The sequence below is a fragment of the Callithrix jacchus genome, chromosome 8 (genome assembly GCF_049354715.1).
Source record: "Callithrix jacchus isolate 240 chromosome 8, calJac240_pri, whole genome shotgun sequence".
Lineage (NCBI taxonomy): Eukaryota > Metazoa > Chordata > Mammalia > Primates > Cebidae > Callithrix > Callithrix jacchus.
Window position 1 is genome coordinate 65,407,211 of NC_133509.1, and position 23,593 is coordinate 65,430,803.

The 23,593-nt window shown below is 41.7% G+C and overlaps 3 protein-coding genes and 1 pseudogene across 16 annotated transcripts in view; 3 read left to right on the forward strand and 1 right to left on the reverse strand.

Moving 5' to 3' along the window:
- The window catches only part of STRN3 (striatin 3), a 109,525-nt gene extending 85,941 nt beyond the window's left edge, over positions 1–23,584 (reverse strand). For 9 of the 12 annotated variants that reach the window (XM_002753787.7, XM_009005898.5, XM_078334651.1 and 6 more), the window contains exon 1: positions 23,109–23,584. In XM_002753787.7, the coding sequence (XP_002753833.1) occupies positions 23,109–23,390 (282 nt within the window). In that variant the 5' untranslated portion in view covers positions 23,391–23,584. Of the gene's footprint in view, positions 1–9,357; positions 9,451–21,991; positions 22,072–22,732; positions 22,860–23,108 lie in introns of those variants that run through there. The other 3 variants (XM_078334652.1, XM_054239837.2, XM_078334653.1) reach the window with 2 other exon arrangements.
- Positions 14,013–14,260, forward strand: LOC100385254 (intraflagellar transport protein 20 homolog pseudogene; annotated as a pseudogene).
- LOC108593445 (cytochrome c oxidase subunit 7C, mitochondrial) lies at positions 17,213–20,120 on the forward strand. The gene has a single exon (XM_035261759.2). The coding sequence runs from the start codon at positions 19,803–19,805 to the stop codon at positions 20,118–20,120; it is 318 nt and encodes a 105-aa protein (XP_035117650.1). The 5' UTR covers positions 17,213–19,802.
- The window catches only part of AP4S1 (adaptor related protein complex 4 subunit sigma 1), a 61,159-nt gene continuing 59,787 nt past the window's right edge, over positions 22,222–23,593 (forward strand). For 2 of the 3 annotated variants that reach the window (XM_002753788.7, XM_054239843.2), the window contains exon 1: positions 22,839–22,979. The gene's annotated coding sequence lies outside the window, so the exon portion shown is untranslated. Of the gene's footprint in view, positions 22,278–22,838; positions 22,980–23,593 lie in introns of those variants that run through there. The other variant, XM_009005894.5, reaches the window with a different exon arrangement.

The window sequence follows — 23,593 nt, forward strand, 5'->3', positions numbered from 1 at the left end:
TAGTCCCAGCTTCTTGAGAAGCTAAGGCAGGAGAAACGCTTGGACCCAGTAGGCGGAGGGTGCAGTGAGCAGAGATCGCGCCACTGCACTCCAGCCTGACAACAGAGTGAGACTCTGTCTCAAAAAAAAAAGAAAGAAAACTAAATTAAATGTGAAAGCCAGAAGGTTCTTTGGTAGCATAAAAAGACACTCATTTCCAGCAGCAGGAGGCCACAAAATGCTAAGGACCAGGATCAGGACCGAATCATATCAGAGGCAGAGCTCAAAATAAAGTTAAACAAAGGTGAGCATGGAAAAAGGAAAGATAGGGACCCTGAAAAATGAGAGGGGAACATGAGCAGATTAACTTCAAAATCTTCAATCCCCAGCATATTGTATGTAGGCTACCCCTCCAAGGGACAGCCAGTTCTTAGAGATAGAAAGGCCTCAGCAAGGAGCCTGCTTTAATAAACAAACAAATTAATCTAGAGTCACACCTCCTCTATCTGGCCCCTACACCTGAGTAGGCAATATTCCTCTGCCTAAATCATCATGTAGCAGACAACTAGGAACCAACCCTACAGATTGGAGCCCACCAAAATTATTCAAACTAGCCAACCCTAAAATGCAAAGTACCTGCCTTGTTTCCCATGGGAACCCTAATAAAGGCTCTGGCTTAAACCTTTCCCTTCTTCCCTGTCTTCAGTCTCCTGACTACCCTGGAGGGCCCTGCATGGCATGCTGTGCCTTCTGTCTATAAAACCTGTGTGTATAATAAACTTGGTTTTCTTGAACCTCTTCTGTATCTCCTCTTATGGTCTCACCTGACTAGAATACAAACACCCAAGATCCCTCGAACCCTCTAAGCTCAGAGAAGGAACTCACGCATCCTTATTAAGAGTTGGTATTACTCCCATCCTTGACCTCCAATGACACAGAGAAGTTAATGTCAGCAAAAATGGCAGAGTAGAGACCTCTGAAATTCTTTCCTTCATAAAAACAACAAAAACATGGCAAAACTGTAAAAATCAACTTTTTCAAAACTGCGGAAATAAACCAGAGGATTGTGGCAATCCAGGGAGTGTCTATTACTATTAAACAAACATGGCTGGATCTTCATAGAACTGCAATGTTTGTGGCATTTTAACTTGCTATTCCCATTTCACTCCTTCCCATTTCCACAGTATCCATGAAATCCAATAGCCCACAATCACAGTGAAAATCAGCAGCCACTAGAGAGGCCAAACCAGGGTTGGAACTCATTCTAAATCCCATCCCTAAAGAACTGTCATTATCTAACATATCTGGTGGTTCTCTGGAAGACTCCACTACCAAAGCCATCTTTATTTGACCTGTCATCAAGCTCATCCAGCATAAATGTTTCCATGGGCACCTTTGGTCAAAAACAATCAGAAACAACTAACATCGTGGCTGCCTGAATCTGAGGCAAATGGGAGGCTAATTAAAAAGGTTAAAACTAAAAGTTGAGAAATGAGATATATGTAGGGGACTTTGAAAAACTCTGACATATTCCTAAGAACCATACTCATGTAGCACTGTGCACATGCTCAGAAAAGACCAGAGGAGTACCTAACTCTCACCTGTGGCTAACATTAAGGCTCTGCACAGGCAGGAAGAGCTCAGGAAGAGTTGTAAATTCCTGGCTGAATGCTGAAGGCATGCCACAACATACACATAGAACCCTTGGCAAAGACCAAAGGACTACATGTTTTAGGCATCCAAGGATATCTCTGCTCATTCATTCGCTTCTCTGCCCATTCATTCAACCACTAAGCTAACTGTGCAGAGATTTCAATAACCACAGACAACAAACACAGACTTCACAAAACAACAACAAATAACCCTGGGGAGGGGGGGAGAATCTTATTTCCAGAGTTTCCACATTATATTAAGTGTCTAGATTTTTAACCAGGCACAGTGGAAAATGCCGGTAGTCTCAGCTACTTGGGAGGCTGAGGCAAGAGGATCTCAAGCCCAGTAGTTCAAATCCAGCCTGAGCAACACGGCAAGACCCAGTACCTAAAAAATAAAAATGAAATGTCTAGTTTTCAACAAAAAAATAACTAGGCATGCAAAGAAACAAGTATGACCTATACACAGAGGAAAAAGCAGTCAATATAAACTCTTCCTAAGAAACCCCAGACATTGAACTTTCTAGACTTAGAGACAGTGTTTCACTGTGTCACCCAGGCTGGGTGACAGAGATGTGTCAACACAGCCCACTGTAGCCTCACCCTCCTGGGCTCAAGCAATCTTCCCATGTCAGCCTCCTAAGGAGCTGGGACTACAGGTGGATGTGCCACCGTGCCTGGCTAATTTTTTTTATTTTTTTGTGGAGATGGGGGTCTATGTTGCCCAGGTAAGTCTCAAACTCCCAGGCTCAAGCAAGCCTCCCAAAGTGCTAGGATTATACACATGAACTACTGCACCTAGCCCTAGACTAAGACTTTAAATCATCTATTATAAATATGCTGAAAGAACTAAAGAAAATCATGTCTAAAGAACTAAAGGAGAACATATGAGAATGATATTTTACCAAATAAAGAAGGTCAACAGGCCAGGCACGGTGACTCACATTTGTAATCCCAGCACTTTGGGAGGCCGAAGCGGGCAAATCACCTGAGATCAGAAGTTAGAGACCAGCCTAACACGGTGAAACCCCCATCTCTACTAAAAATACAAAAATTAGCTGGGTGTAGTAGCAGATGCCTGTAATCCCAGCTACTCAGGAGATTAAGGCAGGAGAATCACTTGAACCTGGGAGGCAGAGGTTGTGTTGAGCCAAGATAGCACCACCGCCCTCCAGCCTGGGCTACAGGGCGAGGGTTATCTCAAAAAGAAAAATAAAGAAAGAAAGACATAAAAATTATAAGAAAGAATCAAATTCTGGAGTTGATAAGTACAGAAACTGAAATGAAAAACTCAATAGAGGGGCTCAACAGCAGCTATGAGCAAGCAGAACAATCAACCAGCTTGAATATAGGTCAACTACGAATAGCCAGTCTGAGAAACAGAACAAATAAGGAAGAAAAATGAACAGAGTCTCAGAAACCTGTAAGACACCATTAAGTATACCAACGTATGCATGATGAGAATCAAAGAAGCAGTGAAGGAAAGAAAAAATAATTGGAGAAACATTGCAAAATTTCCCATGTGAGAGAAAACAATAATGGTCTTTTCCAGTAATGTTTTAATTAAAATGGGTTTCTTCCATTTTAAATAATAATTACATGGCAGATGCCTGTAATCCCAGCTACTCAGGAAGCTGATGCAGGAGAATTCCTTGAACCCAGGAGGTGGAGGTTGTGGTGAGCCAAGATAGCACCACTGCCCTCCATCCTGGGCTACAGAGGGAGAGTCCTCTCAAAAAAAAAAAAAAAAAAAAGACCCTGTTTAGTCCGGGCGCGGTGGCTCACACATGTAATCCTGGGTGGATCACGAGGTCAAGAGATCGAGACCATTCCTGGTCAACATGGTGAAACCCCGTCTCTACTAAAAATACAAAAAATTAGCTGGGCACAGTGGCGCGTGCCTGTAATCCCAGCTACGCAGGAGAATTGCCTGAACCCAGGAGGCGGAGGTTGCGGTGAGCCGAGATAGGGCCATTGCACTCCAGCCTGGGTAACAAGAGTGAAACTCCATCTCAAAAAAAAAAAAAAAAAAGACCCTGTTTAAATAATAATGTTACACATCAACCCATTCCTCATCAATCTTCTCTGCTTTACTTTCCACTATGTAGCACTTAATCTTCTCTGCTTTACTTTCCTCTATATAGCACTTAGCACCACCGAACAACCTTTACTTTCTACCCACTAGAATTTAAGCTTCAATAGGGCAATGGATCTATTTTATTTATAGTGGATGGCACACAGCAGGTGCTAAACAGCCAATTAAAAAAAAAAAAACAAACAATAGGGAGAGATAAGCCTTACATGGACAGAAATGTTTCTCATATTAACAGGAACCTAAGAAAAGGGGATGTGTGCACATATACAATTTATAGACTTGGTAACAATAAAGAACTCCCCACCTGATAAGATTCTATTTTCTCTGTTAAGTAGGAGGTAAAGACATCTACTGAGTGAGGATGAGGTGGTAGGGCTAAAGGTTTACAGAGAGTACCTAGCTGTGTTGGATGCTTCTGTTGAAATTAGTATCTAAGTCAGAATCAAAATCTGGTATGTTTGGCTACTGTAGCCTTAAATGAGCAGTCAGGTGATATCATGTGCAACTCTCCACCAAAAATTCATGCATTCTTACAACTTAAACAAAAATCAGTGTTTGAACTATAGGAGAATAAAAAGCAGCAGCCAAATTACAGTGGCTCACTCATATAATCCCAGCCCTTTGGGAGGCCAAGGTGGGAAGGACTGCTTGAAGCCAGTTCAAAAACAGCATGGACAACATAGCAAGACCTTGTCTCTACAAAAATATTTAAAAATTTTGCCAGGCATGGTGATGTACGCCTGCAGTTACAGGTATTCAGGAGGTTGAAATGAAAAAAAAAAAAAATCACTTGAGCCCAGGAGATAAAGGCTATAATGAGCTACGATCCTGCCACTGCCACTGCCACTGCACTCCAGCCTGGGCAAGATAGTGAGACCCCATCTAAAAAAAAGGAACTGAATGCCCTTAACTCAGATTTTGAGAAAAGCACCATGATCACATGGAAAGCACTAAATTTTTCATAGTCAGGTAAAACTCAGTTGTACCAAAAGAATAAAAAGCAGGATCTCAAAGAGATATTTGTACACCTATGTTCACAGCGACATTACTCCCAATTGCTAAAATTGGAAGCAACCCAAGTCTCCATTAACAGATAAATGGATAAATAAAATGTGGTATATACATAAACAAACTATCATTCAGCCTTAAAAAGGAAGGAAATTCTGGGCCAGGCATGGTGGCTCACACACCTCTAATCGTGGCACTTTTGGAGGCCAAGTAGGCGGATCACCTGAGGTCAGGAGTTTGAGATCAGCCTGGCCAACCCCATTGGCCATGTCGAAACCCCGTCTCTACTAAAAATACAAAAATTAGGCCAGGTGCAGTGGCGCACACCTGTAATCCCAGCACTTTGGGAAGCCGAGGTGGGCAGATCACCTGAAGTTGGGAGTTCAAGACCAGCCTGACCAACATGGAGAAACCCTGTGTCTACTAAAAATATAAAAAATTAGCCAGGCAAGGTGGCACATGCCCATAATCCCAGCTATTTGGGAGGCTGAGGCAGAAGAATCGTTTGAACACGGGAGGCCAGGGTTGCGGTGAGCCGAGATCGCATCACTGCGCTCCAGCCTGGGAAACAGAGCAAGACTCTGTCTTGGGGAAAAAAGGAGCAGATAAGGGAATAGCACCTTACATTATTCGATAAGGTGAACATAAGAGTAGCTACCTGTGGAGATATTTAACCTTTTATCTGTAGCTTACTTATAAACAAAAGGAAAGGCAGTTTCTCACGACACAGCTTTCAGCTTAATATTTTCCTTTGGCATAGTGAATTGAGGTCTTGAGTTCTCACTTGCCTTTCACAATACTAATGGAGATATAAGAAAGAATTCTGAATAGATTCATTAACAAATAATTTGAAGAAATCAGAAACCAAAGAATTCAGCAGAGATAGAATATCATGCAGGCAAGGCTCATTCAAAATATAATGAGAATGATAAACTCTATATCTACATAGCTAAAACTTTTTAAATTACAAGGATAAACATCAGATACAAAGTTATCTGGAGCATCAGATAACCAATTATAAGTAAAGGTCAGAAAACCAATTGCTGCCCAGGCGCAGTGGCTCATGCCTGTGTAATCCCAGCATTTTGGGAGCCCGAGGTGGGCAGATCACTTGAGCTCAAGAGTTCAAGACCAGCCTGGTCAACACGGTCTTGAACTAAAATGCAAAAATTAGCCAGGTGTGGTGTCACACACACACTTGTAATCCCAGCTACTCAGGAAGGAGGCAGGAGTTCAAGGCCAGTCTAGTTAATATGGCAAAACCCAATACATATACACAGTTGCATATCAAGATTTCCCTCAGCAATTATTAACATTTTGGGCTAATACTTTATTTGCAAAATGAAAGGCTGCTGTCCTGTGCATGTTTAGCAGCACATCTGTCCACTATCCACTAAACGCCAGTATCACCTGCCTCCAACTGTGATATCCAAAAATATCTACAGACCTTGTCAAATAAGTGTCCCATGGGAGCAAAACTACCCCCAGCTGAAAACCACTTTTGTATCTGTATAGAAAAAACTCTGAAAAGATATGCACCCAAAAAGATAGCAGTGGTTGTTCCTGGAAAATCAAGATTATAAAAAAACAAATCCCTATTTTTTTCACATTTCTGTAACTTAATTTTCATATAAATGTATTACTTTAACAAATAAAAAATATTAAAAACTAATATAAAAACTCAAAATAGAAGTGACCAAATATAAACATAGAAAATTTTAAATACATCATAAAATAAAATCTTAGTATGTAATAAACCGTATTTGACAGTTTCTAAGCAATGAGTAAAAAAGAAACCAGGTGCTGTTATCATGCCTGTAATGCCAGCACTTCAGGAGGCTGGGGCAGTAAGATTGCTTGCAACAAGGTATTCGAGACCAGCCTGGGCAACATACCAAGACCCCATCTCTACAAAAAGAAAATTTTTTTATGTAGCTGGGCATGATGGCTTATGCCTGTAGTCCCAGCTTCTGAGGAGGCTGATGCAGAAGGATTGCTTGAGCTCAGAAGGACAGGGCTACAATGAGCCATGATCCATTGGTGTCACTGCACTCAAGCCTGGGCAACAGTATGAGACCCTGTCTCTAAAAAACAAAAGTAAAATAAAAAACAAAAAAACATAGGTAAAAAAGGAAATAGGAAAAAGACAAACTAGTCTATAAATTCATTAAAACTAGTACATTTGCTTTGCTGTTTTATAACAAAGTATTTATCAACAGTGACTGTGTATTGGCATAAACAATTCACTCCTCAAACTTATCAATTTTAATAAAAGAAAGTATTTTATAAAGTTTGGTGGGCCCTTTTTTTTTTTTTTTTTGAGATGGAGTTTCGCTCTTGTTACCCAGGCTGGAGTGCAATGGCATGATCTCGGCTCACCACAACCTCCGCCTCCTGGGTTCAGGCAATTCTCCTCCCTCAGTCTCCTGAGCAGCTGGAACTACAGGCACGGGCCACCATGCCCAGCTAATTTTTTGTATATTTAGTAGAGACGGGGTTTCACCAAGTGAGAAATGTTTCCAATAATCCCATCACCAAAAAAATCACAAAGTATTTAAAAATATCTGAACTTTTTCCATGTACTTTTTTCATATAACTGATTTATCACACACAAAATAAAACTTATTTTCAGTTTACCCTAAGCATTAAACATTCTTCATAAAAATTATTCTTTTTGAAGGGAAAAAGTACCCCCCTACAGTGCATTAATCTCAAGCATTGATTCATTTTAATTGAAGTACCAGGTGTGGTGGTTTACGCCTGTAATCCCACCACTTTGGGAAGCCAAGGCAGGTGGATTACCTGAGGCCAGGAATTCAAAACCAGCCTAGCTAACATGGTGAAACCTCGTCTTTCATAAAAATACAAAAATTGGCCAGGCGTGGTGACAGGTGTTTGTAATCCCAACTACTCAGGAGACTGAGGTGGGAGAATCACCTGAACCCAGGAGGCAGCGGTTACAGGGAGGCAAGACTGAGCCACTGCACTCCAGCCTGGGCAACAGAGCAAGACTCCAGCTTGAAAAACTAAACAAGCATTTTAACTAAAGTAATTTCTCTCATACTCCATTTCCCATGACGAGGAGGGGAGACAAAGTTATTATAATATAATCAAACCCAGGAAGTTTTCATTCCAGTATCAAATGAAGGGTTGACAAAGAATATTAATTTACTCTACCCTGTGGACACTTTCTCCTAGTATATACATACCACAAAAATTACATGTCAACCTCTCATCTCTGACAGTTTAATGAGATGTCCTCAGCAATTTCAAGCAAATATTTGGCAAACAGCTATTATGTGCCAGACCCTTTACTCTCACACTGGGTATACACATCTGTAATCCCAGCACTCTGGGAGGCCAAGGTGGGCAAATCACTTGAGGACAGGAGTTTGAGACTAGCCCAGCCAATATGGCGAAACCCCACCTCAATTAAAAATACAAAAAATTAGCTGAGCATGGTGGTGCATGCCTGTAATCCCAGCTACTCAGTAGGCTGAGGTACAAGAATTGCTTTAACCCGCGAAGGGATGCAAAAGTTGCTGTGAGCTGAGATCACGCCAATGGACTCCAGCCTGGGTGACAGAGTGAGACTCTATCTCAAAAAAATAAAATAAAATTGCAAACATGTTAAGTGCTAAGAAGGAAATAACCAGGAAGCAGTTACATATGCAAAACACAAAGACTCATAAAAAAACAGGTTTTCTAGAATCTCTGTCCCTATCCCCTTTTTAAAATTTTTATTTTCTTGAGGTGATAGCTCATGCCTGTAATCCCAGCACGTTGGGAGGCCGAGGCAGGAGGATCACCTGAAGTCAGGAGACCAAGAACAGTCTGGCCAACACGGTGAAACCCCATCTCTACCAAAAATACAAAAAAAAAAAGTTAGGCATGGTGGCAGGCACCTGTAATCCCAGCTACTCAGGAGGCTGAGGCAGGAAAATCGCTTGAACCCAGGAGGCAGAGGTTGCAGTGAGCCAAGATCGTGCAACTGCATTCCAGCCTGGGCAACGGAGTGAGACTCCATCTCGAAAAAAAGAAAAACAAAAAAGGAACACAACAAGTCCAGGCCACTGTGAAATATTTTTATTATCTGAGACAACTGTCAGTAACATGTTGTTACACTCATCCACTGCTACTTTCTCGTATTATTTCTCTTTCCACCCACTTCATCTCATTAATATCTTTTTCTCTTTCTCACTCTATTCTCCAGGATTTCAGTGAAAGATAGCTTAAACAGAATCAAGCCCCAGTTAACAGCTTTCAAAACAAAAATACCCTGAGATTTAAATGCAAGGCATAAAATAATGTGTTACACAAAATTTTAAACTTTTCACAACTGCTAACAACTCAACAACAGCAACAGAAAGGACACACAATAGAGTCTGAGGCAGCAAAGCTGGTTGCTCACACATTTAAGGAAGAACACAGCTACAAATGTTTTATGAAAATTTAACACAACTGTCCAGCAATAGTGGATTCGTTAAATGAACTATAGCCAATCTACACATTAGAATACTATGCAGCTGCTAAAAAGTGAGGATGCTTTCTATTAGCAGGTTTGGAATCCTCCTCAACATGTTAAATGAAAAAGTAAGGTAAGCAGGGCACAAAGGTTCACACCTGTAATCCCAGCACTTTGAGAGGCTGAGGTGGGCAGACTGCTTGAGCCCAGGAGTTCAAGACCAGCCTGAGTAACATGAGGAGACACCATCTCTACAAAACAACAACAACAGAATTAGTTGGGTATGGTGGCACATTCCTGTAGTCCGGGACTTGGGAAGCTGAGATAGGAGGATTGATTGAGCCCAGGAGGTAGAGGTTACAGTGAGCCGAGATCACACCACTGCACTCCAGCCTAGGCGAAACATCCAGACCCCATATCAAAAAAAAAAAAAAAAATTGAAGTGAAAAGTAGATTATATAGTTTACCACGTTGTACCAGAAAAGGAGAAAAACCTATTTGCTTTCATCTACCTACATAAAGGCAATGTAATGAAAACATTAGAGAGGGAAAAGAAACAGAGAGGGAAACATACAGCACTAAAAAAAAAAAAGTAGTCGATTACTACCTTGGGGGTGGTAGTGGTAGACAGGATCATGGTGAGTATGAACTAATTTTGAACCACATATTACTTATTCAAAATATGATTTTTTAAAGAGACAGAGTCTTTTACAAACAAGGCTAAAGTGCAGTGGCATCATGACAGCTCACTATAGCTTCAAACTCTTGGGCTCAAGAAATTCTAGCCTCCAAAGCTAGGACTACAGGTGCACATCACTATGTCTGGCTAATTTTTTTTCTTTTCTGTATAAAGAGGGTCCCACTACGTTGCCCAGGCTGGTCTTGAACACCTAGCTTCAACCAATCCTCCTGCCTTGGCTTCTCAAAGCACGTATTTTTTTCTGAGACAGAGTCTCACTGTCACCCAGACTAGAGTGCAGTGGTGCGATCATGGCTCACTGCAGCCTTGACCCCTGGGCTCCTCCCACCCTGGCCTTCTAAGTAGCTGGGACTGCAGGTCCCACAATTGTGTCCGCTAATTTTTGAATTTTCTTGTAGAGAAAGGGTATCACTTTGTTGCCCAGAATGGTCTTAAATTCCTGACTTTATGCTATGCTCCTGCCTTGGTCTCTTTTTTTTTTTTTTTGAGATAGTCTTGCTCTGTCACCCAGGCTGGAGTGCCTCTGCCTCCCAGGTTCAAGCAATTCTCTTGCCTCAGTCTCATCAGTAGCTGGGATTACAGGTGCCCACCACCGGTCCTGGCTAATTTTTGTATTTCTAGTAGAGACAGGTTTTCACCATGTTGGTCAGGTTGGTTTCGAATTCCTGACCTCATGATCCGCCTGCCTCAGCCTCCCAAAGTGCTGGGATTACAGGTGTGAGCCATAGCGTCCAGCCTAAGTGCAAAATTTGTTACCAGAATTTTTAAGTCTTTTTACAAAGTCTACCTAAAAGTGGTCCAAAATTTTACTGCACATTTATAACTGCTTTAGTTCTGGTCTTTTAAATTTTGTTCACTAAAACCACCTAGGTGTAATGCTATCTCAAGGTAAGACCAGTATCTTGGGTTCACCCTGGTTCCACTGAACACAAGGTATTGGTACTACCTTGAAACAGCATTACATATTGGTCAAAAGTACACCCTTCCTTAATCATTTTTTCTTTTTCATTACAGGAGCACAAACCCACTTAATAAAAAAAAAAAAACACACAGGGTCTCACTCTGCCCAGGCTGGAGTATAGTGGCACAAACTTGGCTAACTGCAACCTCTACCTTTCAGGTTCAAGCAATTCTCCTGCCTCAGCCTCCTAAGTGGCTGGGATTACAGGCATGCACCACCAGACTTGGCTAATTTTTGTGGGTTTTTTTGTAGAGACAAGATTTCACCATGTTGGCCAGGCTGGTCTTGAACTCCTAACCTCAAGTGATCTGTCCGCCTTGGCCTCCCAAAGTGCTGGGACTATAGGCGTGAGCCACTGTGTCTGGCCTCAACCCACTTTTACTTATTTACTTTTCATTAATTTAAATCCTTGAAGGGTATTCTGTGTCCAGTGGCCTTACCAGGAAAGCTACTTCAGAATCTGACACAAACCATGTCACTGTTTCCATTAATGTGAGTTGCCTTTCCCCAATTACTCTAGTTTTGTTCAGTTTGCCTATGCTGTTCTTCACTTTATACACATAAAAACATCTCTTACTCAAACAGAATTCAGTTTCATCTTGGGCTTAAACACCTTCAATTTTTTTTTTTTGAGATGGAGTTTTACTCTTGTCATCCAGGATGGAGTACAATGGCACCATCTCGAATCACTGTAACCTTCACTACCCAGGTACAAGAGATTCTCCTGTCTCAGCCTTCTGAACAGCTGGAACTCAGGCATGCACTACGCCTGGCTAATTTTTTGTATTTTTAGTAGATATGGGGTTTCACCATGTTGGCCAGGCTGGTCTCCAATTCCTGACCTCAGGTGATCTGCCCACCTTGGCCTCCAAAAGTGCTGGGATTACAGGCATGAGCCACCACGCCCAGCCAATACCTTCAATTTTAAGAAGAGCTATATGCTCTCTTTGGCTCTGCAGATCTTATTCATAGCCAGGCCTTGGAAAGCAGCTGCCAAGACATATTTACTTTTAGAAGTTCACTTCTGTTCCCAGCAGGCCTCTACAGAACCTTTTGAGACAGGGACTCACTCTGTCACCCAGGCTGGAGTGCAGTGGGGCAATCATGGATCACCATAGCCTCAACCCCTGGGGCTCAAGTGATCCTCCATCTCATCCCTCAGGGAGCTGGGACTACAGGCACATGCCACCATGCCCGGCTTCAATAACTGTTTTTCATTAGGGAAATGTAAATTAAAAACAATGAGATGCCGCTATGTAACTATTAATATGGTTAAAATCCAAAACACTATAACTCCAAAAGCTGAAAGTGGAGCAACAATAACTCTCATTCATTACTGATGGGAATGCAAAACAGTACAGCCACTTTGGAAGACCATTTGGCAGTTTCTTACACAATTAAACATAATCTTAGCATATGATCCAACAATCATGCTCCCTGGTATTTACCCAAATTACATGAAAACTTACATGTCCCACCCAAAAACCTGCACATGGATGTTTATAGCCTTTATTAATAATTGTCAAAACTTGAAAGTAACCAAGATGCCCTTCAAAAGGTGAACTATGGTACATCCATAAATATTGTTCAGCACTAAAACGAAATTATCAACCCTTAGAAAAGACATGGAGAAGACTTAAATGCACTGCTACTAAGTGAAAAGGCTACCTATTATATGATTCAAACTAAGGCAACCCTCTGTATCCAAGGGTTCCCCATTCACAGATTCAAACAATGGCAAGGTAAAAATATTCCAGAGTAATAAATTTTTTAAAAGTACAGCAACTAGCTGGGTACAGTAGCTGACACCTGTAATCCTAGTACTTTGGGAGGCCAACGAGGGCAGATCGCTTGAGCCCAGGGGTACGAAAGCCTCCATAACTTAGCAAAACCCTGTCTCTAGAAAAAATACAAAAATTGGTCAAGGGTGGTGGTGGGCACCTGTAGTCCTAGCTTCTCAGGAGGCTGAGGTGGGAGGATCATCTGAGCCCAGAGGTCGAGGCTGCAGTGAGCCGTGATTGTTCCCCTGCACTCCAGCCTGAGTGACAGAGTGAGACCCTACCTCAAAAAAAAAAAAAAAAATTAAAAAAAGGATAACTACTTACATAGCATTTACATTGTATAATTAAAGTAATCTTGAAATTTAAAGTATACAGCAAGATGTGCATAAGTTACATACAAATACCATGTATTTCATTGTATTGAAGGACTTAAGCAACTGAGGATTCTGGTATTCTGGAGGAAAGCTCCTGGAACAAATTTCCCCCAAGCATACCAAGGGAAGGTATATGAACATATTCTGGAAAAGGCAAAACTTTGGGGTAGGAAACTGTACTTTCTGCTAAATTTTGTTGTGAACCTAAAACTGCTCTAAAGAACTGTCTTGTGGGGGGCAATGAGTGTGCGCACACAAGAGCTAGCATACACAGTTTGGAATCAAAAGAAAATTAACTTAGGTCGGGCACAGTAGCTCACACCTGTTATCCCAGAACACTGTGAGGCTTAGGTGGGTGATCATTTGAGGTCAGGAGTTTGAGACCCTGTCTTTACTAAAAATACAAAAAAATTAGCTGGGCATGGTGGTGCATACCTGTAATCCCACCTACTTGAGAGGATGAGGCAGGAGAATTGTTTGAAACTGGGAGGCAGAGGTTGCAGTGAGGCGAGATCGCACCATTGCACGCCAGCCTGGGCAACAAAGTGAAACTCTGTCTCAAAAAAAAGGTAAATTAATTTAAATACATTAAAAGGCGTTTTGTAAAATAAAAAAAAAAAACCTTAATAAAAATATATTTCAGGTCACGGGTAAACAGGTTCTGTAGTCCTGACAACGGCCAAGGCAGGCTGCCTGCACAAAGGCTGCCAGTACAGGGAGAAGCTGCCTGTCTACATCAGCCTGGACCATAGTGAGGTGTCGCCACGGGGCCAGCAGAGCAGGCACCATGATGCATTCATCTTTGTACCCCCAGCATCTAGCAGTGTTGGCATATAGTGGGCACTCAAGAAATGTGTATTGAATGAACAATACCTGTGACAAGCAAGCAGACTTTATTCTTTGCTTGACCCTTGTTTCTATGACACACCTCCTTCTGACTGCCACTGTCACTCCTTCAGAGCAGAACTTCTCTAGGGAACCTAGACGGGAAACAGCTATGGCCAAGGACATCCTGGGTGAAGCAGGGCTGCATTTTGATGAGCTGAACAAGCTGCAGGTGTTGGACCCAGAGGTTACCCAGCAGACCACAGTGCTCAAAGAGTATACAAAATTGTGGACAAAATTGGCCAATTTCAGAAAATAGTTGGTTTAATTGAGCTTGTTGATCAACTTGCAAAAGCAGCAGAAAATGAGAAGATGAAGGCCAATGGTGCTCAGAACTTGCTCAAATTAACAGCAAAGTAGAGAGAAGCTCAACAACTTCAGAACTCAGCTTTAAGTACTGACAGAAAAAAAGAAAATTTAGGCAGAGCAGGGTGGCTCACACCTGTAATCCCAGCTCTTTGGGAGGCTGAAGCGGTTGGATCACCTGATGTCAGAAGTTTGAGACCCGCCTGGCCAACAAGATGAAACCCCGTCTCTAATAAAACACAAAAACTGGGGTTTATGAAGGGGAAATAGGGGAGGGACAGGGTGGGGTGGGGAGTTGGGGAGCAATAACATGGGGAGAAATGCCAGATACAGGTGATGGGGAGGAAGGCAGCAAACCACATTGCCATGTATGTACCTATGCAACAATCTTGCATGTTCTTCACATATACCCCAAAACCTAAAATCCAATAAAATATATATTAAAAAAATAAATAAAATAAAATACGAACGTTAGCCGGGCATGGTGGTGCATGCCTGTAGTCCCAGCTACTTGGGAAGGTGAGGTAGGAGAATCACTTGAACCCAGGAGGCAGAGATTTCAGTGAGCTGAGATCGCACCACTGTACTCCAGCCTGGGTGACAGAGAAAAACCCATCTCAAAATAATAATAATAATAATAATAATAATGAAGAAAAGAAAAGAGAATGCAGCTAGAAAGGTATCAGGCTGAACACGAAGCTTTTTGTAAAGCAGAAGTAGAACAAAATGAATTATATTGACCAATTTATTTTTCAGAAATGAACTGAAAATTTCACTTTTATAGCAGGAAGATTAAAAAAAAAAAGTACGCTTTAAAAGGGTGAATTTTGTGTTATGTGAATTCTATCTCAATTTCTCAACAAGATTTTTTAAAACAATGGGTGGCCGTAGTAATGGAATGTTCCTAAGCACCAACATCAACAGTTGCTAACATTATACAAAAAGACAACCAACTATTGTATGCCTTCGGTGAAAGACCTCATTACACCTGTAAATCAGTCTTGCCCTTTGACACACACTCCCAAAACTGAAGAAAAATGAATTCTGATCAAACAACCAAGTTATAAGGAAAATAAGCATGATAGCAAAACTACACAGGACACAGGAAAGCACTTAGCAAAAACATAGACTCTCTTCTTTGTATGATGAAGAAACCAATCACCTTATTTCTTCAACAAAACACGGTAGGGAAAAGAAAAAGAGATGGAGAGGTCCCAAACACAACAGGTTATTTGGATCCAGATTCAAATAAACTATCCTAAGATACCTAAGAAAACTGGAAATTTAAACTCTGGGTATTTGACAACAATATTAAGTAGCTAATTTTTCTTAACAATTTGGTATACAACTACAGTAATAATATTGCAGCTGACTTTTAAATCTCTTATCTTTTCTCTTTGCAGAGACAGGGTCTTACTCTGTTGCCCAGGCTGAGAGCACTGGCACAATCACAGCTCACTGAAGCCTTGAACACCTGGGCTCAAGTAATCGCCCTAGCTCAGCCTCCTAAGCAGCTAGGACTAGAAGCAGGTGCAACCACAACTGACTAATTTTTAAAAACAAATTTTGTAGAGATGGGATCTCACTATGTTGCCCAGACCAGCCTCAAATTCCAGGCCTCAAGTGATCCTCCCTCCTCAGGCTTCCAAAGTCTTATAATTATAGGTTTAAGCCACCATGTCCAGCCTGTCTTTTAGACACATACTGAAGTATTCATCATGATTCTGAAACTGATTTTAAATACTACAGGATGATGTGAGTTTGAGGCTACAGTGACCTATGATCATGCAACTGCACTCCAGTCTGGAAGACAGAGAGAGAGAGCGCGCGTACGCTCTCTCTCTCTTTCTCCCTCAAAAGTGGCTAGACGCAGTGGCTCACACCTGTAACCCCAGCATTTTGGGAGGCCAGGGTGGGCGGGTGATCCAGGAGCGCAAGACCAGCCTGACCAACATGGTGAAACCCCACCTCTACTAAAATTTCAAAAAATTAGCTGGGCATGGTGGCACGCCTGTATTCCCAGCTACTCCGGAGGCTAAGGCATGAGAATTGTTTGAACGTGGTGGATGGAGGTTGCAGTGAGCAGAGATCACGCCACTGCACTCCAGCCTGGGCAACACAGCGAGACACTGTTTCAAAAAAAAAAAAAAAAAATTGTTTTTAATTAAAAAAAAAAAAAAAAAAAAGCCAGGCACAGTGGCTCATGCCTTTAATCCCAGCACTCTTGAGATACCAACAAGGTAGGAGGATCGCTTGAGGCCAGGATCTCAAGACCAGCCTAGACAATATAGAAAGACGCCCGTCTCTACTAAAAAAAATTAGCCAGGCACGGTGGCACGTGCTTATAGTTCAAGCTATTTGGGAGACTGAGGTGGGAGGATCATTTGAACCCAGGAGTTTTGAAGCTGTAGTGAGCTACGATCACACCACTATCCTCCAGCCTGGGCAACATAGCGAGACCCTGTCTTTTAAAAATGAATAAAATAATAATGATTTGGAATGGACAAGGACTGGATAAAAGTACAGGTAAAATAAGACTGAGTTGTTACTGTTTAAGATGAGTGACAGGTTTGTGGGCAGTCACAATACTGTATTATTTTCGTACATGTTTGGAACTTTTCATTAAAACATTAAAGGAGGGTAAAACATAATGCAATCATATTTATGATATAAAGGATAAATTGTTAAGAGGGGCAATGGATTCTGCCAGGAGGAGCACTATGAACTAAGGCAATGTTAGTACAGAAATGAAAGTACAGATTAAATCAGTTACTTCCTTAGGGCAGTAGTCAGGCTTCACGAGCATTCTAAGCAAAATTTTCTTACCCTTTTGTACAAAAAAAAAAAAAAAAAACCGAAGAGGCTCTATAGCTTTCATCATATACACAAAGGGGACTACAATCCCCCCGAAACCAAGAATCAGTGAATTAGAATATATTTTAGGATACTGACATTACCTATATTACTTAGCCTCTTTTATCAAAAGTCCAGTTCACAGACTTTTTTTTTTTTTTTCATTTTTAGAGACAGGGTCTCACTGTTGCCCAGGTTGGTCTCCACCTCCTGGGCTCAAGTGATCCTCCCAAAGTGCTGGGATTACAGGCATGAGCCACCACATCTGGCCAGTTCACACAATTTCAACATAGCTCTTTCCTGCTTTAGAACTTCTGCTAAATGGTATAGCTTCCAACTGGAATGCTTCAGATCTAAAAGTATACATACAGGAACTTTATGAGAATTAAATATATTGAAGAATCTAAAATAATGTTGGGCATGTAGAAAGTATGCAATAGATCAGGTGCAGAAGGCCAAGGCAGGTGGATCACTTGAGGTCAGGAGCTCGAGACCAGCCAGGCCAACATGGCAAAACTCCATCTCTACTAAAAATACAAAAATTAGCCGGGCATGGTGGCAGGACTTCAGGAAGATGAGGTAGGAGGATTGTTTAAGCCCAGGAGTTCGAAACCAGTCTAGGCAACAAAGTGAGAACCCATCTCAAAGAAAAATAAAAACAGCCTGGTGTGGTCGTACATCTCTGCAGTCCCACCTACTTGGGAGGCTGCAGCAGCAGGATCACTTGAGCTCGGGAGGTTGAGGCTACAGTGAGCCATGTTGGCACCACTGTACTCCAGCCTGGGTGACAGAGTGGGACCCTCTCTTGAAAAAAAAAAAATCTAGAGTATAAAGCTCTCAAAGGACATCATTATACACCCAGCATCTAGCACAAAATCGCACTCAAATATATTCACCAAATAATTATGCTGGAATCAATAAAACTCAGAGGCCGAACATACACGGGGGGAAGATTCAATGACCTCTATAGCACTAGTGATGGGGAGGATAGTGTTAACTTTAATGCGGCAAGGAATAAAGAATGAGCAAGTGTGTTTTGTCAAGGGGAAGAGGCAGGCACTTGACATTAACTGAATGGATCCATTGAATTGGAGGTAGAAAAATTAAACAGGAAGTTAGAAATACATGGGACATCTGGAGGCCAAAAATCTAGTAATGATTAAGAACATGGCCACTAGAGGCAGTCTAAGTTTAAATCCCAGTTCTACTGCCTCCTAGTTGCACAGATTACTTACCTCTGGGCCTCAATATGCCAGTGTCAGGAAAAACAAAAGAAAGAAGCCAATTATACCTGTATCAACCTCAGAGTTGTTTTGAGAATTAAATGAGTAAACAGTGAAGCACTGGAATAACACTTAGGAAAGAGTAAACAATAAATTTTAGGCATTATTAAGATGGTACATGGTAGCTAAAAATCTGATTCTGAATATACAGTAAAAATATAAAAGAACCAGAACCCCACATAACACTAACTGGGAACAAAAGAAAGAAAACATATGAAGAAAAGTGATAAGTGGACCACAGGAAAAAGAGTGGAAGCAAAACAAAATAATTTTGAAGAATTTGTCAACAGCAGAAAGTGTTGGTTAAGTACATACACATGGTCTTTAAGGCCACAGGATCTGGCAATTTGAAGGTCAATCATGAAGAGAAAAATAGTGTTCTAAAAGTGTTCAGAGGGGAGTGAGGGGAGAGTACAGCAAAAAGCAGGCTGTACAGTGGGGTTAACGGGTAGTGGAGGAGCATAAAGAGAATTCTAGATCAGTGGTCCCTAAACTTTATTTCAAGGGCTTGAGAAAGAAACAGGAAATCTGATACAAGGTAGTGGACTCCCTTAATCCTATCAATAAAAAATTTTTAACTCTATTTTCACCATCATCTGAAAAAGGAAACACGTAACAGTAAAAACGTATGAAAGCTAAAAATCCCAGAATAAAGAGAATACCATTATGAAATATCACTACCTTTTCTTTTTTGTAATTTCATGGTAGAATCATTAAAATCTTGTCATAGAAAAGACACTAGGATTTGCAAATCACTATTCCAGACCCATTTTTGAAAACCCTGAAAATAGAAAATTCAGAAGAAACAGTTCAAAGTTTTCCCCGTTAAAAGAAATCAAGTAATGTCTAAGCAAAATGTCTCCTACTAACTTAAGGATCTTTAAGTAGTAACATCTGTCATGTTACAACCAATCTGTATGCTAGAGAGTATAAACCCAAACACTAAAATTTTGGGACCGTGCAGTGTACTCTGGGAGACCGAGATGAGTGGATCACTTGAGGTCAGGAAGTTTAAGACTAGCCTGTCCAACATGTCAAAACCCTGCCTCTCCTAAAAATACAAAAAAAAAAAAATTAGCCAAGTGTGGTAGTGCAATCCTGCAGTCCCAGCTACCAGAGGCTGAGGTAGGAGAACTGCTTGAACCTGAGAAGCAGAGGTTGCAGTGAGCTGAAATCATGCCACTCACTACACTCCTCCAGCCTGGGTTGACATAGAGGAAAAAGAAATTTTTTTTCACATCTGCTGGAAAATCAGAAGTTTTAGAATATAAACAGTTTGACTACATTTTCTATGTATTAGTTATGTCATATTTTTACGCTTGGCAAACAAGCATTTTGTATATACCCCCAAAGTATACTTATTACATACAAACTACAAAGAAAAACATAAGGACACTTCAGCAATATGTATCAACTAGGCTTTACACATCATCACGGGGGCTCAATAAAACTTTATTGAAATGCACTCAAGTGGTGTGGGCCACACAATGCTAGATCAAGAATTACAAGTCAGATTCCACTCTATTAAAAATGTTACTTCTTCCATCCTCGGTTTCTGTGCCTTTCAAAGAGCCTCCAGCAGGACTACGTTGGGCCAGCGCATCCAGAGGTTCACAACCTCTGTGGTCTGCAGATGCCACTATGAGGAGGACCCTGAGAAGAATTTGCCATTTTCAGTGGAAAACAAGTGGCGGTTACTAGCTATGACGTGTTTGTACTTTGGATCTGGATTTGCTGCACCCTTCTTCATAGTAAGACACCAACTGCTTAAAAAATAAGGATATTTCAGTTCATCCATTTAACAGATATGAAGAGCACTTTAAGAGGTAGTCTCTGGAAAATGGATCAAACTCGAACTCATATAAAATATGTGATATGTTTGTAACCTTGGCAAAATTATTTAACCTACCTAAATTTGTCTCCTCACCAGTAAAATAGGAATACCTACCTCATCATGTTATACTGCTGATTAAATGGCAGTTTCTAACTTTTACATAACACGAATTACCAAAATTCCACAGACAGTCCATTTTCTTCAAGCCCTAGATCAATCCAGATCTCCAGAGGATAAGAGGCCTGCATATTTTTTAAAGTTCTACAAGTGATTCTGACAGGCACTACTGTTTAGAAACCATCGTCCTACAACCATACTAACAATGCTTTACCTAAGTCCAAGGTAAGGAAGAATCAGAGACAAAAGAGCTTTAAGACATGATCCTTTGGTTTAGTTCCAAGTTTCTAAGACAGAGCTTTACTCTAAATTCTTTTTACAGAGAACAGAATCATACTGCAAAGTTCCTTTTAATATCTTTTTCAAAGCCGGGGAAAATATAATTCCCTACTAAAATTTTACATCAATATGAGGTACTCCTTAAGCTCTTTATGTTCACTATTGAAACTATTCAATAATTAACACTTTAAAAATATGTGTAGATTGACAGTGCACCATAGACTGTACATAATAATATGTAAGTTGTCTTATTTCTAGGTTGTCTTTCTTAAAAATAAATTTAAGTTTACAGTAAAAATCCACTGATGCTTCACTACAACCCTCCCACAAATTTGTATTCAACACATACATTTTAAAATATGCACCTCACAAGCAATCTCAGTAGACTGAAGGCACCTAATGCAAATTCAATATCCTGATGCAAACTAGAAACTCTATTAACTAAGTAACTCAATAAAACATTATAAATATATAGCACAAAAAAAACACCAACACCATCATGAGCATTTTATTACAAAAGAATCAGTATGTAATAAAGAGTCTAGAAACACTGCAGGATTTTTTCAAAACAAGGAAACAATAACTTAGGATGGCTATATCAGAACTACTATACCAAGAGTAGAACTGAGAGCAAGCAAGCAAGAGGACTCGTCCTTAAAACACTCTTCTGTTGCTGTAAAGGAGAGGAGACCTAGAAGGGAAAGAAAATGCTCAAGGCAATAAAGGCTTCATTAATGAACAGGTTTTACTAATTTGGACACAAGCTATCTTTCTTCTCAGCTGCTTACATTAGTGAAGTTTATAGGTGAAAAATGAAATTGCTGACTTGAAGAGTGTTAAAATCCAAACTTGCATACAATAGTAAAAAGGTGGAAGAAACCAAAGTGGGGAATGGTGAAGTATTATTTAGTGAGCCTAAGCCTTAATGCATTTGTTAATGCAAATTTTAAAAATAAATGCGTTACTAACTTTACTCACACAGAAAATTAAGTTTGCAGCATGATGTAGTAGAAAGCTGTATACCAACAAAATTCTATAAATCTTAAGTATTTAAAGCAGACTACACAACTTAAAAGAAACCACAGCTTTGACTTCAGCTTTTTGAAAGTTATGTATTTTTAAAGCACAATATTATATCAAAACACAATTGTAAAACACTGAAATGACTAACAAATGTTACAATTTTTTAAGACTTCATACAGTGTCAAAATATCTAAATATTTTTTACTTTCCAAAAGTTTAACTTCACCCATTTTGTGGAGTCATATAAAAGTTTACTAGTTCAGCACCAAACTAAAGAGATTCATATTTGTTTGAGGACACCCTTTCTAGTTAATCCAGTCCTCTTCCTTTCAACACTACATTTGCCTAACTATTCACCATAGGCATATGACATATATGACAGCAAATACCGCTTACCTCCTGAATATACAACAGTCTGAAGAACAGATGCAACACTATTTAGACGTATGCTTTCTTCTTCTAAGCCTAAATTTGCCCTGCAAAGGTATTTAAAAATAAACACAAATACCCAAGAAAGTTAATCCTTTCAAAAAGATGCGGCAATTTTGAGATCCGGGACATGAGCCGTTAACTACCAACATCTTCCAAACGTGTAGCCTATCAAAGGTTCACATTATAAGGAACGAGTCAAGCTCAACTATGAAGGGTCGGGAGGACATCTCACTTTGCTTCTCCTGCACGAGTAAGTAATATGATACAACTACGTTTCACTTCAAACTTCTATTAAATCTTTTCAGTCGTTTCATAAATACAGCATAGTCAGTCTGGTGTGGTTTTTTTTTTATGGATAAAGAAAGGGATGGGGAAAGGAGGTCTAGTGAAGAGTACTCTAAAAAGAAAAATTCAGTGCTAAAACCGTTGATGAGTCACTAAGAAAGGAATAACTACAGAGAATCCAAGTGAGTAAGGCAGCATCTCAGGTAAGAAGTACTTAAAGTTGACGATGGGAAATAAAACTTCACAGGGCAGTCGCAACTCACTGTGCACCGTAGCCGCCCAGGACAGAAGAGTAGCTGTCAAGGGGCAAGTGCGTACCAAGTCTGAGGGAGGGGGCCAGATATGCCAAATCGGAAAAGGGGGTGGTCCGGAAAAAGGGGGTAAGATGCCTATTCCAGTCCCTCTCGTTGGGTTCCTCACCTCAAGAGGAACAAACAAGAGCAAACTCAGTGTCGAGCGGCCCCAACCCAGACTCAAGCCCTGGAGGCCCGGGAAGGCCGCCTGCGGAGGAGCCCCCGCAGACGCCATACTAAAAGCCAAAATGGCTGCCCCGAGGAGGGCCGCACCGCGTAGCTAGTGAACGTTGGGGAGCAAGCTTCTGCGGGAAAAGAGGGAGGAGAACTCCAAGAAAGTCGTTGAGAAGACTATCACACCCCGAGCAGCACAGGTAGGTTTCGCTCGGCCTCCCGAGGTGCCGGCTCCGGCTGAGAGGAGTACCGGCCCCACCCCCCCACCCCCGCCCCGGCTAGGAACCCCGCCGCCGCAGCCGTCCCGCACACCGACCCCAACGAGGTACCTGCAGTTCGGCCCGTTCCACCTCCCAGTGCGCCCGCTCCATCTCGAACCGAGCCCACTCGTGCTGAATGTAGTGCAGTATCCCCGGGATAGTGTACTGCTGCGGCCGGGACAGCTCGGGGCCTGCCGCGGGACCCGTTCCTTCGGAGGCCGGAGGACCCCCGCCGCCCGCCGCTCCGTTCCCCCCTGGCGAAAGGCCCAGGTTCCCCCCAGGTCCCTGCTGCTGCCGGGGAGGGGCCGCCATCCCGGGGCCGCCACCACCGCCTCCGGCAAGCTCGTCCATTGTGTGTGGGGCCCCGGCCGGGGCGCAGGGCGAGACGCCGACAGCTGGGGGAAGGGCTGGAAAGCGTGGCCCCGCGCTAGCGGCGGGGCGGAGGCCGGCCAGGAGAGGGGCGGGGAAGGGGTCGTTGCTGTGTGCCTGCTGTGGGTTAGAGCAGGGAGCTGCCGGCCGCCGCCATTACAGTCCCTCCTCCATCTGCCCGTCTC